We start from the raw sequence: 23491 nt of genomic DNA on the forward strand, positions 1-23491 counted from the left end.
ATGGCTATCTACGATGTCGTGCTCCCCCGAGGCTGCTTGTGGGTTTTTGTTTTTTATTTTGTTTGTTCTTGCCTTCGAGTTGAGGATGAATTTGTTGTCCTGGCCTTCGGGTTGAGGATGAATTTTTAATTTCTAGTTGTTTTTTATTTTTGTTTTATATTTGGGCTAGCCATGTTCTAAATTTAATCTGTTCGAAGCAGATCTGTTCCTTAAATGTAATTGTACATGGGTTAGTGGAATCTTGAAGTCATTTTTATGGTTTTGTAACCTTCATACCTTTTGGCAATGATTTTTCAGAGCTGTATATTCTATGATATAAGAACTTTATGCTCATGAAATTTTATTAATGAAATTTATATTTTTTTAAAAAAAGAAAAAGAAAAGAAAAAGAAAAGGACACGAAGGCAGTCTTTTGCACACCTGTACAACTCCCAGGCACTACAATGATGATTCAGCACAGTGCAAAACCCACAAACTTACAAGCAATTATATATCATGCATGTCAACAATTAAATTCAATTTCTGAAAAAAAAAAAAAAAAAAAAATTATTGGGTTTGATTCTCTCCGTTTTCTTGTCAAAAAGTTAAATCCAAGAATCGATGAGAAGTTTTATTGAGAATAACAAACAACCTACGAAGGCTCAAAATAAAAATAAGAAAGTAAAAACAATGAAACATTAATCTTTTACAATGCTTCTTTCATCTATTTCCTGCATATACCTCCTCCCTTTCTCTCCTTCTACGGAGAAATTAAGATGAAGTTAATTTGCAGTGCAACAAGTTGCTTTGTTCCTAATACCCGACAAATTGGAAACATTAATGGTAGTGCCATGAGGAAGGCCATTGGAGGAAGCACCCTCTTGGGCTGCCAGAGCCTTCTTGCTTATAATGTGATAAATATCCAACAAAATGGCCTGAAATGCCTTCTCGATATTAAACGCCTCCAATGCCGAAGTCTCAAGGAATGAGAGTCCTTCCTTCTCAGCCAAGATTTGAGCATCTTCTGCCGGGAGTGATCTGAGATGATTGAGATCGGCCTTATTCCCAGCCAACATGATGACAATGTTGGAGTCCGCATGGTCCCTCAGTTCACGGAGCCACCTCTGCACATTGTCGAAGGTTTGCCTCTTGGTTATGTCATACACCAACAGTGCTCCTACGGCACCTCTGTAGTAAGCACTCGTGATGGCTCGGTACCTCTCTTGACCGGCTGTGTCCCATATTTGTGCCTTTACCGTCTTCCCCTCTACCTGCATTAAGATGGAGAAATTACAATTGAAAGGTAGATTATTATAAAGTTTCTTCCAAAAATAAACGGAGTTGGTTTTCAAGTGATGTCTCACCATCCTATTTCTTTATGCCTTAATTTATTAGAAATTACATAAGATGAAATTGTGACACATTTCTTAAGATCTACTTTAATATCAATTGTTAGTGGTCTAACCATTGATTCAAAAGTTCTATAACTATTGAATATTGATTTAATTAAACCATTAACCCTTAAGATCATAACATAAAATATTGTGATGCCCAAGTTCAAATAGCAGCTATTTTGTGGAAGGATGAGACTTTTTTATGTAGCCAGTATTTGTTTTTTTTTTTTTTATCAAGGACTCTATTCTAGTTTTTAACAGTACGTTTCCTGCAACAACCATTTCACGATGGTTGTTGCCTTTACTGGTTGAAGCTCTTCATTGAGTTATTTTGCCGTTTGTTACCGCCTTATATCTGCGGCCCTTGAAAATGTCCAGCTCATTTATGATTCTTTTATAATCATGAATGAAACCATTGTCTATTGTTTTTCTATTTGTTTGTATTGTCTCTACAATTTAGGCTATATTGTTGGGGTGCCTACCCCTTTATTGTTGTTCAATCCCTTGTAACTTGTTTTCCCATATTTGAATAATTTTTTTCTTAAAAAAAAAAAAAATTGTAAAATTCAGAGAATCATTCAAAGGGTGTCATCCTATGTTATCAATGATGACGCAACAAAGTAAATATGTATGTACACAAATATATAAATATATATTTATATAGTCTACCAAAGAATTAATCAATTCTTGTGATGCCCACGTTCAAATAACGACTATAAAATACAGAGAACTATTCATCAAAAAGGAAAATGCATACAAAATCGACAAAAATTCAGTAATATACATGGCAATGATGAATACCCACTAAAAGAAATAGCAAATAACCAAATTATAGATCACATTTTAAAAGCTATGAATCCAAACCAACCTGTAATGTTCTAGTTGCAAATTCAACACCAATTGTGGACTTAGACTCCAAGCAGAACTCGTTTCGCGTAAACCTCGAAAGAATATTTGATTTTCCAACGCCCGAATCCCCGATCAACACGATCTTGAAGAGATAATCATATTCCTGATCCACTTTGTTCGCCATATGTTCTACTCCCTACACCTTCCAAACCTGTCAGACAACAATATGTTCCGAAAAGAAACATTAATTATGAATCTCAGTATCAAACAATAACCTTAACGATCCGCTTGTTTCCAAATGAAATGACTGGAAGGAAAAGAAAATTATTGCAAAATGCGGTTTGTTTAATTTCAACATGCATTTTCTTTTCTCCTGGAGAGACAAACGAGCGTGTGGTGAGAAAAGACAAACTAACCATAAGAAGATGGTGAATTAACGGTATATTAATTATGAGAGTGATTATAGGATTCGAACACTTCCAACTCCTGGAAATTTTGCAGGAAAGTTCAGTAGAAAAGAAGAGAGGAGGCAGAAGGGACTTTTCCAAAGCCAATGAGAAGAAACGGAATAACGGACGTAAAGGCACTTAAACCGGCCGTTGATGCGGGAAAGAACTAGTGAAGGTTGGAAAGTTTAATATAGAAAAAAGTACACACTTCTTTCAAACTACTTAATTACTTAATTGTATCATTAATGTCTTTCCAATTAAATTACTAATTGTGTCGATTAATATATTTATCAAGACATAAGTTTAGGGTAAATTTTCTTCAACCTACTCTAATAAGTGACAAGTATCATTTAATATTTTTTTGTTTCTAAAAAATTAATGTTTAGGAAAAGAAAAACATGTGGGAGATGACACTTGGCACTTATTAAACTAGGTTGAAAGAAATCGTTTGAAGGAAATTTATATCCTATCAACAATTAGATTTATGGACTCCGCATAAATTCAATGATGAATTCATTATGGAGATGGTTAAAAAATATTGAAAAATAAATGAATTATATTATTTCTCTTTAAAAAATGATTGAGATAGAATTGTAACCTAAAAATGAAAATATGAGAACTCATTTGTTATTGCTTTTCTATTAATTGTTCTTGCAACTTAGGGGTACATTTACAGGGAATCGATTGGGGTTCTATAAGAAAAAGTAATTCATTCTTATTGTCTTATGTGGGAAAAAGTAGCCGTTGGGCATTTTATTGATGGAATGGGGATTTCTGCCTTCCATGTTGGATACCCGCTCTCCATATTTGCTTTCTTTGATTGCCGCTTGTCTTATGTGATTCCTAACACCATCCCTAAGCATTCTCTCTTCTTGACTTCTTGTGACTGACCTTAGAGAATTCCCTCTCTACGGCCTACGGGCTACGGGGCTAAAGGAGAGACCAAATGCCTTTTTCTGTAGGAGTTGTATAGAGAGTAGGAATCTTCTTCTTTTCAGAAATTAGAATATTGATCCGCATATTCTCCATTGAAATTGTTGCTGGGTTGTCCTTCTTTGCTGAGTTTGGTTTGTTCAGATATCATTTTTAGTACTTTTGTTGTTTGTAGTGTAGTTACCCTGTTTCCAGCCTCTGGATTACGTGTGCTTGCTCTGCTGTTTCCATTTTTACACTTGGCTGACACAACTAGCCTCGATTCCGTGTGCTTGCTGGGTTGTCCTTCTTTGCTGAGTTTGGTTTGTTCAGATATCATTTGATTCATTTTGAGTACTTTTGTTGTTTGTAGTGTAGTTACCCTGTTTCCAGCCTCTGGATTAAGTGTGCTTGCCCTGCTGTTTCCATTTTTACACTTGGCTGACACAACTAGCCTCGATTCCGTGTGCTTGCTGTGCTGTTTCCATTTCTTCACAAGGCACACAGAATTAGACTCCATTACGTGTCTTTCTCTGCTGTTCTCAACTCTTTTCTTTAATCCATTATAAAAAGGGGTGGGGTAGGTAGCTTCAAATACAAGACTCAACACTTCTAGAAAAGTTCCAATGGCAAACAAAAGCTCTCGTCTTTCATGGCTTCTCCTCAGTCTCGCCTTCACTCTCCTTGTTATTCACTCGTCAGCTTCTCAGAATGACCGAAAGGTAAATATCATCTCGATCTATAGGCTGTTCTCATGGAAATCCACTTTATTCACGGCCAAATCATCTCTCTAAAATTGGCCTTCGTTTTTTTTTCATGTAGGATGATTTAACAGGTTTCATTTTCTGCCTATGATATTGTTCATGCAGGCTTATATTGTGTATATGGGCAACAGGAAGTTGGACGAGGTTTCCACATCATCCCTTCACACAAGCATGCTACAAGAAGTCATTGGAAGGTTATAAAATCATGCTTTAATTTTTTTTTATAACACGATTCCGAAACTATTCCTGATATATTTTAAAAAATATTAGAAAAGATTAGGTCATTTATATTAGTAGATATTCTTTTCCTTTAAAAAGTACTAATTTCCTTCCATTTTTAGAAAGATGTATGTAGAACATGCGACAAAAAAGACAACTAAACTCTCTTCTTCTTTTTTTTTTTCTTTTTGCTACCATATTCACCGCTCAGCCAATATACAACAAGAAATGATAAAAATCATTCTCTCAACCATGCATTTCCGTATAATGAATGAGTATTCACTATTGAATTTTGTTGAGATTCATATGAGTCCACAAATCTAATGGTGGATCCCTTAGATTTGCAAAAATAGATAATTAAAAAAAATGATATGTAGTATTTATGCTTCGTACACAAATCATCGAGTATATGTATGTACATTATTTTCCATTCTTGTAAGTTGAGAATGATTCATCAGAGAATACAATTGAGTTCACTTCGTACTTCTTCTTTTCATTCTAGTTTCTTTCCATACTTTGTTTTTGCTTCTTCTTTACATTCTGTAAAGCTTGATAGTATATGCCTGCATTTAGCAGTACTGGACCGGATTCTCTAATCCATAGCTACACGAGGAGCTTCAATGGATTTTCAGCAGAGCTAACTAAGCAAGAAGCTCAAAAAATAGCCGGTCGGTAAACTGGCCTAATCTCTCCCCCATGTTTTATTTATCTACAACAAAAGTTGTAAGTTGTAACATTAATCATGAATATGTAGGGATGGATAGTGTAATGTCTGTTTTCCCTAGCAAACAAAAAAAGCTTCATACAACAAGGTCATGGGACTTCCTTGGTTTTCCACAACAAGTTCCTAGAAGACCCGTCGAAAGCAACATCATTATAGGAGTGTTTGACACTGGAATTTGGCCGGAGTCGGAAAGCTTTAGTGACGAAGGATTTGGTCCACCACCAACCAAATGGAAGGGCAGCTGCCAAGCCTCGGCCAATTTCAGATGCAACAAGTATATATCTATATATATATTTACAGCAATTTCAGGTGCAAACACAAACACAGAGTCAAAAAGCACAAATAATTAACAAATTTGGCTACACTTATGCAGGAAAATCATTGGAGCGCGATATTACCATAGCAATGGAGTTTTAGAGAAAAAAATTGTCAAATCTCCTAGAGATTCCAATGGCCATGGGACACATACTGCATCAACAGCAGCTGGGAACCTAGTTAATGAGGCAAGCCTTTTGGGGTATGGTTTGGGAACAGCACGAGGAGGAGTTCCATCAGCACGCATTGCTGTCTACAAAGTATGTTGGCATGCTGGCTCATGTGATGAACTTGACATTCTTAAGGCATTTGACGATGCCATTGATGATGGCGTTGACATCATATCTCTTTCTGTTGGTGGATCCCGTGCTCATAACTATTTTGAAGATGCAATTGCCATTGGTGCCTTTCATGCTATGACTAATGGAATATTGACTTCAGTGTCTGCTGGTAACGAAGGTCCAGGTCTATCAACCCTCTCAAACTTTTCGCCATGGTCTCTCTCTGTGGCTGCAAGTACTATAGACCGAAAGTTCACCACTAAGATCCAATTAGGTAACAAGAAGATCTATGAGGTAATTATAAAGAATATTTTATGTCCTCTGTCCTCTGATATGCAAGAAAAGATCATAGCAGCTATGATTAGTATTTAAATTCACGTGCATAGACAAACTAATTAATTTGGAAAATCCCTTCACTCCATGTGTAGGGAATTTCAATTAATACATTTGACCTCAAGTATCGAACTTATCCAGTAATATATGGTGGAGATGCACCAAACACTAAAGGAGGTTTCAACGGCTCCGTTTCCCGGTAACGTCCCGGTAACGACTATTTTGTTTTAAAGAACGTTGCTTTTGTTTGCATAAATCTTTGAAACCAGCAGGTGAATATTAATATTCCCTATATATGTAGCCACATTCCAACATATATGATAGTTAAAGTGGAACCTATTGCTATAACGCAGGTTTTGCATTATCAAAGATTCGCTGGACCAAAATTTGGTGAAGGGTAAAATTGTACTTTGTGATGGCCTGAATAATGGGGAAGTGGCATTCGAAGCTGGTGCAGTGGGTACTATTATGCACGGTCCAGACGGGCAAAGAGCTTCAAGGTCTTTTCCCTTGCCTGCATCTTACCTTGATTTGCAGGATGGTAGCAAGCTGCACTCGTACATAACATCGGCTAGGTATTCATCTAATCTATAATATCTTAAACATGAAACGAGTTCACAAGACATTCTAATCCTAACCAACATAAACAATTCACAGAAACCCAACTGTGACTATTCTTAAGAGTGAGGAAGGTAACGACACATTTGCCCCGTACATAGACTCATTCTCATCAAGGGGTCCAAATCCAGTTACTTTCAACATTCTCAAGGTAATCTTGTTATAATTTTATCTACATTTGTGCTTTTGTATTACTTATTTAATTCAAACATTTTTTATGTTGTTGTAGCCGGATTTAGCTGCTCCTGGCGTTAACATCCTAGCAGCATGGCCTCCATTTTTCCCAATTACAAAAGTTAAAGGTGATAACAGATTGTTGCCATACAACATTTTGTTAGGGACATCAATGGCTTGCCCACATGCTACAGGGGCGGCTGCCTACATCAAATCCTTTCACCCCACATGGTCACCTGCGGCAATCAAGTCTGCTCTTATGACTACTGGTAATATCTATATAGTCTCAGCCCTAGTCTTGATAATAAAATGCATATACACAGGCCTAAACCATGACCATCTAATTTCCATTTGGTATACTACTTGCAGCTATTCCCATGAGTGCTGGAAAGAACCCAGAGGCTGAATTTGCTTATGGTGCAGGGAATATAAATCCTCTTAGAGCTCCGTATCCTGGCTTAATATATGATATTAAGCCATTTGACTATATGCAATTTTTATGCAGCGAAGGATATAATACCAAGTTATTACAATATATTACTTTTGACAAGCTAACTGGATGTTTTGAAGCCATTAATGGAAGAGCCTTTGATCTAAACTATCCTTCTTTTTCTCTATCCACATCACACTCGAAATATATCAATCACGTTTTTCATCGGACCGTTACCAATGTTGGATCACCAAACTCGACATATAAAGCTGTTGTGACCACCCAAGATGGACTTAGAATCAAAGTTAAGCCTCGTGTTCTATCATTCACATCTCTGGGAGAAAAGCAACCCTTTACGCTGAAGATTCAAGGAACAGCAAATAAATTTATAGTCTCTGCTTCTTTAGTGTGGGATGATGGAAAGTTTCAAGTGAGGAGCCCCATTGTAGTGGTTGTTCGTGATGCTGATGCATGACATTTTCTGGTATATATATATGTATTACGTAAATAAAAGTTCATCACATTTTCTGGTATATATATATATATATATATATATATGTATTACGTAAATAAAAGTTAAAGGAATATGTATGGAAGATTAAAATAAAAGCAGTGGTGGAAGATGGTTTGTATTACTGCGGTTGAAATATTTTATGGAAATCCTAGCATTTCTTAGAGCATTTCTAGCAATGTATAGCGGCCAGTTTAGCTACTCAAAATATCTTTTTTTTTTTTTTCTCTCTTATTTAGCTACTAATTTTTTACTATGAAATCCAGATTATCTACTTTCCTTAAATATTAATTTTCAATTAATTTTTATATATATTTTTTTTCACTTCTCTCTCTTTTTGTGGCTTAGCCTTCTCCCCTCTAGCGATTTTTCTCGGGTTCATTAGTGTATGTCACACAGTAAAGCCGACTATGCTCCCATTTTTTCAGTCACAGTAATTCCTTGAAATCCTAAGAGACGTAAAAGTTAGTTGAATAGTTACGCCCATTTTAGTTGTAAAAGTTGTTATTTTGTTAGTTGTGCTGTTAAAATAGTTAGAAGCAGAGTGTATAAAAGGCTGGATCGAGATCCACTGCAATAGCGTCAAAATTGTCCATCAAGTTTTCTTCAATTCTTAGCCATTCAATGTTATCCAACGGTCACCATCTCGACACGTGTTACACTCAAGATAAATAATAAAATATTATTTATTTTATTTTAAAAAAATGTTAAATAACATATTAAAATATTAAAAATAAAAAAATAAAACATTGGGATGGCCGGCAATCTCCTTTGGCCACGGGCTGGTTGAACCACTCCCGTAACCTTAGGGGGTGGTTCAGTCACCCCAAAGGGCCGGTTGGGGGTGGTCAAATCCACCCCGTGGCCCAGAACCACCCCCAACCGAGCCACCCTCATGGCTCAGCTTGGGGGGCCGGTCACCCCAACGTTTTATTTTTTTTATTTTAATATTTTAATATTTTATTTTATAATTTTTTTTAAAATATAAATAATATTTTATTATTTATTTTAAGCAAAACTCGTGTGCAGATAGTAATCATTAAATAGCATTGGATGAGTAGAATTTGATTAAAACTTGATGGACAATTTTAACAGTATTACCCGAAATCCCGATCCATAAAAGGCTCTGGGGTTGGGAGTCGGACATTCTTGAAATTGCACATTTCTTTGTATTTTTTTTTTTTGTTTGTGAGAAAATTTCTTTTTATTTGTAAACAGTTCATTTCCAGATTTCATTCATTCAGTCAATCGTACGTCAAATCCATCCACCAGACACCCTTGTCGGCCTATCTGGGCCTTTGGGTACATCCTCAAAATTTTCATTTCCCAAAGGACACAGATCGTGTCCACTCGAAAAAGCATAAAACCAATTGGCACCAACACCCATCCAAAAGTTTCACGTGTTTTCTACTGCTTCAACCACATAATTAGCATGTTACAAACCAAAAAAAAAAAAAGGGAAAATGCAGTTTACCCCCCTGAAGTTTTAGGAATTTTTCAATTTTAACCCCAAAGTTTAAAAATTGACAATCTACCCTCCTGAAGTTTTAAAAATTGGCAATTTAAACCTTCCGTTTAATTTTTCCGTTAAAATTGACGGAAATCTATGAAATTACATCATTGCCCTTAGGCTTTTTTTAAAAAAATTCCGTCCAATTTAACGGAAAAATTAAACGGAAGGTTTAAATTGCCAATTTTTGAAACTTCAGGGGGGTAGATTGCCAATTTTTGAACTTTGGGGTTAAAATTGAAAAACCTCTGAAACTTCAGGGGTAAACTGCATTTTCCCAACAAAAAAAAAAAACCTCATAATTGACAATACAACCAAAAAAAAAAAAAATCATAATTGAGATATATTAGGGCCAGTGATTTTTTGCACTACTTGCAACGTTGATATATATACGAAGTAAACACAAAATAATGGGTACTTAAGAAAAAAAAAAAAAAAAAACAAAACGAAAAAACAAAGTAATGGGTTTGGATAAGAGTGGAACCACCTCAAAATTTAAAAAAAAAAAATTATAAAATTTTGAATTTTTTTTCAAAAGTATTTTATGAAATAGACCCCAAAATTAATTTTTACCTAGTCCTTTTAGTTTTGTCCCCTTTCCTAAAATTTTAATCCTGCCCCTAGTTAAGTTTAAGAGGCCTAATTCATTTAGTTAAATGACTCAAGTTAATGTTAACATGTATAGTTTTATTCTCGTATTTTGATACAATTCGAACTTGACAAGTAACATTTATGATTGATAATTTTTTACATGGCTTGCAAATTCGATACGAACCCAAAATAAAATTAGGGGATTATGATTGAAGGATTTAACCCGTTTAATTAAATGAGTTGAATTATAATCTTATGCAGGACACGTGAACAATAATTTTTTTTTTTTGGAAAAAATACAGAGGATACTTTCATTAAAATCAATAATTACAAGCCATCTCTAGTTGCAACCACAGTTTAGTTTGAGTCTGTAAGGGTTAATTAGGCTCATCTGCTATGTAGTGAGGCAGATGAACCGCATGATAGAAGTCCACCTAGCTAATTGATGAAGGATGTTTTTTTTCTCTTCAAGAATGATATTGAGAATAATTCATTTTTGTTATTTTTCTCAAAAATTGAATTAGGATCTTCTACGAAAATCTTAATCATTATTTTTACATAAATAATGAAAATTTTACCACCTCAAAATTATAATATTGACGTGATTACCACTTTTATTAACTCAAAATTTATAATCTTATTATTTATCATGTTTTAAAGATAATAATATTGATAATTATTTAATATACAAATAAAATAAAATAAAAGGATAAAGTATATTGGAAATTGTTCGAAGTTCTATTTTTTTTTTTTTTTTAGAAATGATACGATTCTTTTGAGTTTTCTCATGATCTAACGTGAATATTATTTTATAAAAAAATACGAGTAACCAATGGATTAAGTATTTATTTATTTTTTAGAAAATAATATTCATATAGAATCAGAAAAACGTAAGAATCGTTGCATTTTGTTTTTTTTTTTTTGTTGACAAGTTTGTTTCCAAACTTCTGCTCATTCTTTCCCACATGAAAGGCTGGTTTAAGTGCCTTTTCGTCCCTTATTAATCTTTCCCTGAACACTCTCGTAATAAACTGGTTGGTTTAACTAACTTTTCGTCACACGTGAAACACTAAGAAAAGAGAAAAGAAAATGCATTTTTTTTTTTGACATGTCCGCACAAGAGGGAAAGAGTGAATTCGAACTAGTGACCATAAAGCATGGTATCAAACTGATTGAGTTATCCATTAGAGACAAAAGAAAATACATATTAAAAAGCAGTCATTTCAATGAGAAACGTGGGTATTGTTAAGATTTTGCATTTGATACCAAAATTCACAAATAGGGTGGGCCAAACCATTTCAAATCACTGTAAAGTAGTTCAGCCATTTCCAATCATGGCTTTGAGTGGGTAGCCACCCTAATTTGGCCTTAATTGATCATAGCTTATCTTCTGGTATTGCATACTATACTAAAAGATAACCTCTTGGGATCTTTGGAGCCGATTACATTGATATCATCTTGTAACGCACTGACTAAGATATTAAGTCAGTGAAAAGAATGGCACTAGTACTATAGACTTAAATAGTCTTATTACCTTGCAAAAAAAAAAAAAAAATAGTCTTATTAAAAAAAAAAGGAAAAAGAAAGAAAAAAGAAAACAAAAGAAAAAGCTCCTACACGAAAAGTCACTAAATAGTTCAACATTTGTTATCTTTTCTCCTAGAAAAGGTTTTTCTCAATGTACCAAAAAAAAGTTATTAACCGAAAACAAAAATCAAAATTAACAAAAAATCAAATCAAAAATCAAATCAAATCAAATCAAAGAAAAAAAGTTCTTAAAAGCTGATTTCGAAATGCACTATAATAATGGCACACTTCTTTTTTTTTCTACTCTTTATGACACAGACTTTCCTTTAGACCCGTTGCAGGTACTCTTACCTGTCACTTTCTTGAGTGCGTCTTCAGTGCCGTCATTGCTCAAAACCCTTTTTTTGCCCACCAATGAAAAATGGACAAATTAATTTGGAACAAAGTAAGAAAAAGAGTGAATATGGTTTTCGCTGATTAGATATTTTTTGAGCAATTTTGAGTGAATAGGTGTTATAATAGTAACATTTTAGTAGTGTAAACACAGTTGGTTCCCTCGGATCTAGTAGTGGAGTTAAACAATTCATATTGGAAGGGTCGATAAATTTTTTTTGAGAATGTAGAGTGGTAACTTGCGTAAATAGGAGAAAATAATTTTTTTATTATTATTTTTTTTTGGAGTGCCATGTGGAACTTGAGTAGAAAAACAGCAATTATTATTATTATTTTTTTTTTTTAAAGCCCCAAAAACCTCAAGCGGCTCCAACATTGCTCCTACCGTTTTGCTAAAAAAAAAAAAAAAAAAAAAAGATGTTTCAAAAAATAGTTATCTCAATTTTTAAAAATGATTAATATCTTTTAGAGTAAGTAAATAAATAAATAAATAGGTCTCTACTCTTAGACCAATGGTTAAAAAAAATATATATTAATCACTTACACTTGATTGGTAGTTGGCATTGATGTGACATATAAGCTAGCTTTTTTTTTTTTTTTTAACAACATCTAGTAAAATAAGAAAATGACCGAAGTAGATGCTTTAGCATTATTTTGCCAAAAGAAAAATGCTGAAGCATTTATCTCGGTCCTTCTCCCGTTCTTCATCTTCTATTTTTTAAAATTAATCATTGGATTCGCCTTCACTTAGGTGAATAAATTCACTAATCTAATGGTTCATTTTTTTTTTTCTTTTAAAAAAAGTATGGAGAATGATCAGAGAAAGACCATGGTAAATTAACTAGCATTTCTCGTGTCAAAAGACAAATGGTAAAGCATCTACCCTGATCCTTTTCCATTCTTTTTTTAAAAAAATAAAAATAAATTGAATTAAATTAAATTTTTTTTTAAAAAAAAAAAAAAAAAAAAAAAACTATTGGATCTATCTTTACTTAGGTGGTTAATGGTTGATTTTTTTAAAAATAAATTAAAAAAAGGGAGAAAAACCGGAATGAATGCTCTAACATTTTTCATCTTGAAGTAGATCTTGAAAAATAAAAAATAAAAAAAATCCAAAAGCATCTTGAAAAAAATATATGCCACCTTATCCAAAAGGCATCTTGACATAAGACAAGCTGTCTTGGTAAAGAAGTCTCGTGTATTTTTGAAGTGGATTTGGAAATCAGCTTTTAAAACCAATTATCCAACCTTGATTTGGACTTAATGCAGAATTTTCCAATCTAATAATCGTCTCCAAAATTCTATCAATTTGGTTGACCTTAATTAGGTCGTCTCTTGGCTGTTGAACTCATAATTTATGTGGAATTTCAATTTTATGAGAAAATGAAGTTAAAAACTTGAACACAAACTGAACCGTAAATAAATATAGAAGGGTAAAAATGTGGAATTGTTAGTGCATTTTCATGTAAGAACTTTTTTTCTTTGATTTTTTTTATTTGACAACTTTATGTAAAAACATTTTCCAGGAGAAAATGATAAAAATGTGGAATTATTTAGTGATTTTTCGTGTAGGAGCTTTTTCTTTGGATTCTTTTTTCCCAACTTGATATGATGAGGATCTTGTCTAGTACTTGCATGTATATATATAATGCATGATCGATAGCCAAGCTTATCCATAAATAGCTCCAATGGCCAGAAAAACTCCTAGTCTTTCATGGCTCCTCCTCAGTCTAGCCTTCACTCTCCTTCTTGGTCACTCAACTACTCAAAATGACCGAAAGGTAAATATATATCTCTATATATAGCTTATCTCTTTTAACTTTTATGGCCAAATATCTCTAAAATTGGCCTTCTTTTTCGTGTTTGGAAGATTAACAAGTTTCATTATTTTCTACCTATGATATATATTATGTACGCAGACTTATATTGTGTATATGGGCCAAAGGCAGATGGACGAGATTTCCACAGCATCCCTTCACACAAGCATGCTACAAGAAGTCATTGGCAGGTTGTAAAAACAGCACAAATAACAAACATTTCTTATTTTGTTTTAGCATATTTTATGGAACTTAACAAAAGCCTATGGGCCTATGTTGAACTAGCTATAAACCTTGAGAGCCCTATTTTACTTTTATATCAATGGTCTTATACAGGGGCGGTAGAATAAAATCTGGGTCCAAGGTAACAAGTTAAAAAAAATGTTTATAATTGTAATATAATAATATAATAATATAATAAATTATTAAATTAAATATAAAAGTATTGAAAAGTTTTATATTAGAATAATGAAACTTGACACTTGACCATAAGTGATTCAAACTTGAAACAATTTTTGATCACCTGGATTTGTAGTTAGCAATTTTAACAAGGCCCATCTTAGAGTTAATGGACCCTATTACATCAAATGTGTGAGATATTTAAGTGGTATATAACGTTACTCTTAACATTCGCTTTTAAGGGAAAATACATATTTCACCTTTTTTTTTTTAAAAAAAAAAAAGATCTTTCAAATGGCAATGATGCCATAGATGATTTATCAATGGGGTTGCAATGAAATCCCCCAAAAATTTTCGTAAATGGAGATAATAAATCCAATCAAAGTTATGTTAGGGATTGAAATGCACCTAGACCTATAACTTGTGAAATTTATTTGCCTGCATTTAGCAATGTTGGACCAGAGTCTCTACTTTATAGCTACAAGCGGAGTTTCAATGGATTTGCAGTGGAGCTAACTGAGCAAGAAGCTCAAAAATTGGCTGGTTAGTGAACCAAATTCTATCCCCCCCACCCCTAAACCCCAACCACCAGCGGGTGGAGGGTATTATTGGAATTAACTCATGTTTTCTATGTCTATTTTAAAAATTGTCACGACAATGAATATGTAGGAATGAATGGCGTGGTGTCGGTGTTCCCTAGTAAAAAGAAAAAGCTTCTTACAACAAGATCATGGGACTTCATTGGGCTTCCACAAAAAGTTCGTAGAAGACTGGTTGAAAACGACATCATTATAGGAGTGCTCGACACTGGAATTTGGCCGGAGTCAAAAAGCTTTAGCGACAAAGGATTTGGTCCACCACCTAGGAAATGGAGGGGCACCTGCCAAGCCTCCATCAATTTCACTTGCAACAAGTATATCTTTACAACCGTTTGTATTTGCATGTTCCATTACTATTGAATCTTGATGTTATGTTTTGCCTAACTGCACGAACATGTAAAAAACGAATTAGTAACAAATGTGACTACGCTTATGCAGTAAAATTATTGGAGCACGATACTACCGTAGCAGTGGAGTTTTTGACGAAAATAACGTAAAATCTCCTAGAGATTTAAAAGGCCATGGGACACACACAGCATCGACAGCAGCTGGGAATTTCGTTAGCGGGGCAAGCCTACTGGGGTATGGTTTGGGAACAGCACGAGGAGGAGTTCCATCAGCACGTATTGCTGTCTACAAAGTATGTTGGTTCGATGACTGTGATGATGCTGACATTCTTGCTGCATTTGACGATGCCATTGCTGATGGCGTCGACATCATATCTTATTCCATTGGTGGAGAACAAACCCTCAAGTACTTTCAAGATGTAACTGCCATTGGTGCCTTTCATGCTATGCGAACTGGAATATTGACATCAATGGCTGCTGGTAACAAGGGTCCAGGTCTAGGAACCATCACAAACGTTGCGCCATGGTCTCTCTCTGTGGCTGCAACCACTATAGACCGAAAGTACTTCACTCAGGTCCAATTGGGAAACAAGAATATCTATGAGGTAACTTAAAACTCCAGTACTGGTTGCTCTATATGAATATCTTCTTCATTTACTCCAATTTATTTGTATCTATAAATTATAATTAATTTGGAGAATTTCTTTACTCCATGTGTGTGTAGGGAATTTCAATTAATACTTTTGACCTCAAGAATAAACAGTATCCAATAATTTATGGTGGAGATGCACCAAACACTAGAAAAGGTTTTCAGAGTTCCGATTCCAGGTAACTACAAAATGAAATTAATGTATTCAATAATTAAAACTTCTGATGTGCATATCAGCACGCGCGCACATATATATATATATATATATATATATATATATAGACAAAGGGAATGAGTTTATTTATTTGCATAGACACATTCCAACATGATAATTAAAATGGAACTTAATTATTGCTAAAAAAAAATACAGGTATTGCACAAATAATTCACTGGACCAAGATTTGGTGAAGGGTAAAATTGTACTTTGTGATATCCGGACTACAGGGGCAGGGGCATTTTTAGCTGGTGCTGTGGGTACTGTGATGCAAGGCCAAGCACAACAAGATTTGGCTACATCTGCTCCCTTGCCTGCATCTTACCTTCGCTTGAAAGATGGTAGCAAAGTGTACTCATACATAAATTCGACAAGGTATTATTAATCTAAAATAACTTAGACAATCAAACAAGTTCGTAAAACTTAATGATTCTAAAGGACACACGTATGCAATTTACAGGGGCGCAACTGCGACTATTCATAAAAGTAAGGAAGGTAAAGATAAATTTGCCCCTTACATTGCGTCATTCTCATCAAGGGGCCCAAATGCAATTACACCCAATATTCTCCAGGTAATAATCTTACTTACATTAGCACTCTTAATTATATTACTTATTTATGTTAGAATAAATGGAAATATAATCTATTTTCCATATATTTTATATTAGGTTGAAAGAGAGAGAAAGTAACACAATAAATTTATAGGTGGTTCGGTGTTAGACATCTATCTCCCCACTCTGAATTGTCCTAATGACTACATTGTCATTTTGTTTTTTTGTCTATTGTTGTATAGCCGGATTTAGCTGCTCCTGGAGTTCACATTCTTGCTGCATGGCCTCCAGTTTCTCCAATTTCAACTGTTAAAGGTGATAAGAGAGCACTGTTATACAATATAGATTCGGGGACATCAATGGCTTGCCCACATGCTACAGGGGCGGCTGCCTACATCAAATCATTTCACCCCACATGGTCACCTGCCGCTATCAAATCGGCCCTTATGACTACTGGTAATTTCTATCTAAATTATATAATTTTAATGCTTGTATGCAGATCATAACCATGAATAACTCACTTTGATTTGGTGTATTGCAGCTACACCCATGAGTGCTAAAAAGAACTATGAGGCTGAATTTGCATATGGCGCAGGCAATATAAATCCTCTTAAGGCTCTAAATCCTGGTTTAATATATGATATTGGCGCACTTGACTACATTAGATTTTTGTGTGGCGAAGGATATAATACCAAGTTATTACATCTTGTTGCTGGGGACAATAGTAGCTGTTCTAGAGCCACTAAAGAAACTGTCTTTAATCTAAACTATCCTTCTTTTGCTATATCCTTGTCGTCCTCCAGGTCTTTTAGTCAAGTTTATCATCGGACTGTCACAAATGTTGGATCACCGACATCTACATATAAAGGTATTGTGACTAGTACTGCAACTGGACTTAGAATCAAAGTGAACCCTAGTGTTCTAACATTCACATCTCTTGGACAAAAGCTGTCATTTGCACTCACGATTGAAGGAACGCCAAATAAAGACATTGTCTCTGCTTCTTTAGTGTGGGATGATGGAAAGTTCCAAGTAAGGAGCCCCATTGTTGTAGCTGTTAGTACTGATGATTGATGCATGACATTCTCTGCTAAACATATGTATTACGAAAATAATAATTGAACATAAAGCTTTGAAGGAATATGCATGGAATATTAGAATAAAGCAATGGCGGAAGACGGAGGACTGAAAATGGTTGTAATTTGAGCCTTTGCTCTAGTTCTGCAATGCACTGCACTGTAATTTGAACCTTTCTAATTGAATGCTCTATTCTGCTTAGTTTTCCTTCTTCCTTGTTATCATTAGTTGATCGAATGAATGAATGTCGTCGATTTGATTACAAACCAAGATGAATGCTCCATGCCTTAACACTAGCTTGCAATAAATTCCAACATTTACCTTTAGGGTTACATTGGACTGGGCATTTAAGGCCAAATGATACAAGGCTTGGGTTTTTGTTTCAGCTGGATTTGCATAAGCCCAATCTTGAATTGGACTTGGGATTTTGTTTGCAAACCAAAACTCAAAACAAATACCCTTATCCAAAACAAGAAAACAAGGTTCGTCTACTCAATGTAATAAGGACACAAATTTCCTAACAAATTGGATAGTAGAAGTTTTTTACAAACCAACTTTATAAAAGTCATACGTGTCTTTTAAGCTATTAAAAAAGCATGTAAGATGTAGATACTATTAAAAAAATAGTATACGTGTTTTTGCTTCTTCTTTACATGATTCTGTAAAGCTTGACAGTATATGCATGCATTTAGCAGTACTGGACCGGATTCTCTAATCCATAGCTACACGAGGAGCTTCAATGGATATTCAGCGGAGCTAACTAAGCAAAAAGCTCAAAAAATAGCCGGTCGGTAAACTGGCCTAATTTCTCCCCCCATGTTTTGTATATCTAAAACAAAAGTTATAAGTTGTAACATTAATCATGAATATGTAGGAATGGATGACGTAATCTCTTTTTTCCCTAGCAAACAAAAAACGCTTTATACAACAAGGTCATGGGACTTCCTTGGTCTTTCACAACAAGTTCCTAGAAGACCCATCGAAAGCGACATCATTATAGTGTGTTTGACACTGGTATTTGGCCGGAGTCAGCAAGCTTCAGTGACGAAGGATTTGGCCCACCACCTACCAAATGCAAGGGCACCTGCCAAGCCTCAGCTAATTTCATATGCAACAAGTATATATATATATATATATATATATATACACACCAATTTCAGGTGCAAACACAAACACAGAGTCAAAAAGCACAACTAATTAACAAATTTGGCTGCACTTATGCAGGAAAATCATTGGAGCGCGATATTACCGTAGCAGTGGAGTTTTAGAGAAAAAAATTGTCAAATCTCCTAGAGATTCCCACGGCCATGGGACACATACTGCATCAACAGCAGCTGGGAACCTAGTTAATGAGGCAAGTCTTCTGGGGTACGGTTTGGGAACAGCACGAGGAGGAGTTCCATCAGCACGCATTGCTGTCTACAAAGTATGTTGGCATGCTGGCTCATGTGATGAACTTGACAATATTCTCAAGGCATTTGACGATGCCATTGATGATGGCGTTGACATCATATCTCTTTCTGTTGGTGGATCCCGTGCTCATAACTATTTTGAAGATGCAATGGCCATTGGTGCCTTTCATGCTATGACACTAATGGAATATTGACATCAATGTCTGCTGGTAACGAAGGTCCAGGTCTAGCAACCCTCTCAAACTTTTCGACATGGTCTCTCTCTCTGGCTGCAAGTACAATAGACCGAAAGTTCACCATGGTGAACTTTAGATAGTACTGCAAAGGTAACGATACATTTGTCCCGTACATAGACTGATAGACTCATTCTCATCAAGGGGTCCAAATCCAGCTACTTTCAACACTCTCAAGGTAATCTTGTTATAATTTTATCTACATTTGTGCTTTTGTATTACTTATTTAATTTGAACATTTTTTATGTTGTTGTAGCCGGATTTAGCTGCTTCCGGCATTAACATCCTAGCAACATAGCCTCCATTTTTCCCAATTACAAAAGTTAAAGGTGATAATAGATTGTTGCCATACAACATTCTATTAGGGACATCATTGGCTTGCCCACATGCTACAGGGGTGGCTGCCTACATCAAATCCTTTCACCCCACATGGTCACATGCCGCAATCAAGGCTGCTGTTATGACTACTGGTAATATCTATATAGTCTTGGCCCTAGTCTTGATAATAAAATGCATATACACATGCCTAAACCATGACCATCTAATTCCCATTTGGTATACTACTTGCAGCTACCCCCATGAGTGCGGGAAAGAACTTAGAGGCTGAATTTGCATATGGTGCAAGGAATATAAATCCTCTTAAGGCAACGTATCCTGGCTTAATAGATGATATTAAGCCATTTGACTACATGCAATTTTTATGCAGCGAAGGATATAGTACCAACACAAAAAAACAAGGTTTAGTGACATGGTTATTTGGGGCATTTTTTTGCCAAAAAAACGTCTCTATTGATTTCGCAATGCTTGATTAGGGGCACTTGGGACATGTCGGTTTTTATGGCGACTAGAATTTAAGTTTGAGATGTTTTTTTACTAAAAAGCACCTCGAAAATGGGACGTTTAGAACAAAGCACACCTTTTTAAAAAGGGGGCGCTTAGTGGTGAAAAACGCCCCCCTTTTTAAAAGGGGTGCTTGCCTTGGAAGCGCCCTCATTCTAAAAAGGGGGCGCTCAAGTGGACAAGTGCCCCTTTTCAAATGGGCCGCTTGCGTGTAAAGCGCCCCTATTTCTATATGGGAGTGCTTCCACACCGCGAATCGTCTTCAATAATTAATATATAGAGAAAATGTTTTCCCCATGCAATCTATATATATTTTTTTATTATCTCCTGATATACAATATGCAATGCAATATTGTATTGCGTATTTTCTTCAAAAATATTGGATTAATCCATAAATATTTTCTCCATTCATCAATCTCATACAATCTTATACATATCTCACAATATATATCTAATCCATATATACAATCCCATATCTCATAAGACATCTAAATCCAAAATGATGATATCATAAATACAAAGTGTATCACATCTTAAAGAGTTAACAAAAATTGTACCATATATATGAAATAAAATATCCAAAGCGATATCATAGACAAAGTGTACCACCTCTTAAAAGAGTTTACAAAAATTGTATATTGCATATGAAATAAAATATATCAACGGGTTCGCTTAGCATTTGGCGTCAAATACGTACCTAACCTAACAGGTCAAGTATACGTACATCACTTAACGATTACCTGCAAATGACAAAACCAAAAGAAAATATTAAATTACAAGCCTATATCTAACTATTTTGAAAGTGCAAACCTATATATAACTAGATTATATTACAAGTGATTAAGATATGAAGATCTACACATACCTTGTGATGATCCACGATGGTCGCCTTCTGCATCAGCTGCATGCTCATCTTCATTTATTAATCCATTCTCAGCTATATATAAATAGATGCAAATGTATATTATGCAATCATATATATGTTCTTAAATCAACGGTAATGAATTGTATTTGAGCAGCTAGTTCCCCTATAAAAGGATAAAAGATAAAGGAAGAACAACATAAAATAATTTTTATTGTGTTTAAATTATATAAGTCAACATTAAAGGATAAAAGATAAGCCAACATTAGAATTTCAAATTTTATGTTGTTCTTCCTTTATCTTTTATCCTCTATTGTGTTTAAGTTATTTTTATATAATTTAATGTTTGAGCAGCTAGTTCCCCTATATAACTAAAAATAATTCCGATGCACCTGTTATCTCAGCGCCCCTAATTAAGGGCGCTTGCTAGCCAAGCGCCCTTAATTAGGGGCGTTTAAGGGTGCCTAGATAGTAGGGGTCCCGAATTAAGGGCGCTTGCCAGCCAGGAGCCCTTAATTAGGGGCGCTTGCCAGACAAACACACTTAATTAAGGGCGCCTAGTTGGCAGGCGCCACTAATTAAGGGCGCCTGGATAGCAGGCGTCTCGAATTAAGGGTGCTTGCCAGCCAGGCGCCCTTAATTAGGGGCATTTGCTAGTCAAGTCTATTTAATTAAGGGCGCTTGCCAGCTTGGCGTCTCGAATTAAGGGCGCTTGCCAGTCAGGCGCCCTTAATTAGGAGCACTTGCTAGTCATGCGTACTTAATTAAGGGCGCCTAGCTGGTAGGCGCCCCTAATTAAGGGCGCCTGGCTAGCAGGCGCCCCTAACTAAGGGCGCTTGGATAGCAGGCGTCCCGAATTAAGGGCACTTGCCAGCCATGCGCACTTAATTAATTAAATAGGAGCATACCCTATTGAAATGTCCCGAATTAAGGGGACGTTTTTCTGCGCAAGCATTGCTAATTTTATTTTGTGTCATTTACACAATAAAACGCCCCTATAAGGGGATGTTTTATTAAAGCGCCTCTATTCCAAGCATCAGTAAACCTTGTTTTTTTTTTTTTTCAGTGCAAGTTATTACAATATATTACTTTCAACGAGCTAACCGGATGTTTTGAAGCCACTAATGGAAGAGCCTTTGATCTAAACTATCCTTCTTTTTCTCTATCCACATCGCGCTTGAAATATATCAATCATGTTTTTCATCGGACCATCACCAATGTTGGATCTCCAAACTTGATCTACGTATAAAGCTGTTGTGACCACCCAAGATGGACTTAGAATCAAAGTTAAGCCTTGTGTTCTATCATTCACATCTCTAGGAGAAAAGCTACCATTTACACTGAAGATTTAGGGACTAGCAAATAAATTTATAGTCTCTGCTTCTTAGTGTGGGATGATGGAAAGTTTCAACTGTGAGGAGCCCCATTGTAGTGGTTGTTCCTGATGCTGATGCATGACATTTTTTGGTATATATATATATGTATTACGTAAATAAAAGTTAAAGGAATATGTATGGAAGATTAAAATAAAAGCAGTGGTGGAAGATGGTCTTTATTACTGCAGTTGAAATATTTTATGGGAACCCTAGCATTTCTTAGATCATTTCTAGCAATGCATAGCGGCCAGTTTAGCTACTCAAAATACCTTTTCTTTTTCTTTTTCTTTTTTTTTTTTTTCTATTTTAGTTTCTAATTTTTTTACTATGAACTCCAGCAAATTATCTACTTTCCTTAAATATTAATTTTCAATTATTTTTTATATATATATTTTTCACTTAATTCTCTCCCTTTGTGGCTTAGCCTTCTCCCCTCTAGCGATTTTTCTCCGGTTCATTAGTGTATATCACACAGTAAAGCCGACTATACGCCAATTTTTTCAGTCACAGTAATTCCTTGAAATCCTAAAAGATGTAAACTGCCTAACCCATCCTATGTTTCCGGCGATCATCAGCTGACTCCATAGCCAAACACTCCCCCATGGCCTTTTCACAAATCTCCCAAATACATGCAGAAAGTCAACCCTCCAAAATCACCTTCTCCACTGATGAGTTTGCTACGAGAAGTCATTGGCCGGCAGGTCATAAAAGTATCAAGTACTACAATGGCACCATTAATAAATAGAAACTTGTGAAATGATGGATGACGCTTGAATTTCTTTACGGTGTAATGCGAAAAATTACATTTTTATTCTACAACTATTTTATAAGATCGACATGACAGTTCAAAGGTCAAACTAACCATTAGATTAGTTTTTGTTAAAAAAAAATTGGAAGTTATGTCGAAATTCTTATTACTCAACAAAAACTTATGTCGAAATATCACAATAACAAAAATATATGCCTGCATTTAGTAGTACTAGACGGGAATTTTTCATCCATAGCTACACAAGGAGTTTCAGTGGATTTGTAGCGGAGTTAACCAAGCAAGAAGCTCAAAAAATAGGTGGTCGGTGAACTTGATCTCCCCTCCCATGTTTTCTATATCAACAAAAAAAAAAAATTAAAAAAAAAATTAAAAA

At 35.1% G+C, this 23491-nt stretch overlaps 3 protein-coding genes and 1 pseudogene across 4 annotated transcripts; 3 read left to right on the forward strand and 1 right to left on the reverse strand.

Annotated features, from left to right (window-relative positions):
• Positions 1 to 715: 715 nt before the first annotated feature.
• Positions 716 to 2562, reverse strand: LOC132186937 (ras-related protein Rab2BV-like). The gene is made up of 2 exons (XM_059601059.1): positions 2242 to 2562; positions 716 to 1250 (listed from the first exon to the last, which is right to left on the reverse strand). Exons 1-2 carry the CDS (start codon positions 2404 to 2406, stop codon positions 762 to 764), a joined length of 654 nt encoding a protein of 217 aa, XP_059457042.1. The 5' UTR covers positions 2407 to 2562; the 3' UTR covers positions 716 to 761.
• Positions 2563 to 4196: 1634 nt separating this feature from the next.
• On the forward strand, positions 4197 to 7979 carry LOC132187585 (cucumisin-like). Of its 2 annotated transcripts, none has more exons than XM_059601938.1 (10): positions 4197 to 4305; positions 4453 to 4541; positions 5140 to 5234; positions 5321 to 5564; positions 5664 to 6180; positions 6315 to 6418; positions 6573 to 6794; positions 6877 to 6988; positions 7067 to 7280; positions 7381 to 7979. In XM_059601938.1, the coding sequence occupies exons 1-10, from the start codon at positions 4210 to 4212 to the stop codon at positions 7914 to 7916; spliced, it is 2229 nt and encodes a 742-aa protein (XP_059457921.1). In that variant the 5' UTR covers positions 4197 to 4209; the 3' UTR covers positions 7917 to 7979. The 2 variants fall into 2 exon arrangements, with proteins under 2 accessions (XP_059457921.1, XP_059457922.1); XM_059601939.1 differs by having other exon boundaries at positions 5143 to 5234.
• A 5682-nt stretch (positions 7980 to 13661) lies between these two features.
• On the forward strand, positions 13662 to 17827 carry LOC132187265 (cucumisin-like). Its single transcript, XM_059601526.1, has 10 exons — positions 13662 to 13754; positions 13893 to 13981; positions 14638 to 14732; positions 14859 to 15102; positions 15227 to 15740; positions 15860 to 15963; positions 16155 to 16373; positions 16459 to 16570; positions 16792 to 17005; positions 17091 to 17827. Exons 1-10 carry the CDS (start codon positions 13662 to 13664, stop codon positions 17621 to 17623), a joined length of 2217 nt encoding a protein of 738 aa, XP_059457509.1. The 3' UTR covers positions 17624 to 17827.
• A 477-nt stretch (positions 17828 to 18304) lies between these two features.
• On the forward strand, positions 18305 to 22431 carry LOC132188107 (cucumisin-like; annotated as a pseudogene).
• The last annotated feature ends 1060 nt before the right edge of the window (positions 22432 to 23491 follow it).

The sequence above is a fragment of the Corylus avellana genome, chromosome ca7 (assembly GCF_901000735.1).
Source record: "Corylus avellana chromosome ca7, CavTom2PMs-1.0".
In the NCBI taxonomy this organism is placed as follows: domain Eukaryota; kingdom Viridiplantae; phylum Streptophyta; class Magnoliopsida; order Fagales; family Betulaceae; genus Corylus; species Corylus avellana.

What these genes read in the sequence shown, in the direction of transcription:
- LOC132186937 (XM_059601059.1), bottom strand. Translation starts at nt 2,406, where the DNA reads ATGGCGAACAAAGTGGATCAGGAATATGATTATCTCTTCAAGATCGTG. An exon ending in TTGCAACTAGAACATTACAG is followed by an intron (nt 1,251 to 2,241) that starts GTTGGTTTGGAT and finishes ATCTTAATGCAG; the next exon opens with GTAGAGGGGAAGACGGTAAA.
- LOC132187585 (XM_059601938.1), top strand. Translation starts at nt 4,210, where the DNA reads ATGGCAAACAAAAGCTCTCGTCTTTCATGGCTTCTCCTCAGTCTCGCC. An exon ending in CTTCTCAGAATGACCGAAAG is followed by an intron (nt 4,306 to 4,452) that starts GTAAATATCATC and finishes TTGTTCATGCAG; the next exon opens with GCTTATATTGTGTATATGGG. An exon ending in AGAAGCTCAAAAAATAGCCG is followed by an intron (nt 5,235 to 5,320) that starts GTCGGTAAACTG and finishes ATGAATATGTAG; the next exon opens with GGATGGATAGTGTAATGTCT.
- LOC132187265 (XM_059601526.1), top strand. Translation starts at nt 13,662, where the DNA reads ATGGCCAGAAAAACTCCTAGTCTTTCATGGCTCCTCCTCAGTCTAGCC. An exon ending in ATCAATTTCACTTGCAACAA is followed by an intron (nt 15,103 to 15,226) that starts GTATATCTTTAC and finishes ACGCTTATGCAG; the next exon opens with TAAAATTATTGGAGCACGAT. An exon ending in TCATACATAAATTCGACAAG is followed by an intron (nt 16,374 to 16,458) that starts GTATTATTAATC and finishes TGCAATTTACAG; the next exon opens with GGGCGCAACTGCGACTATTC.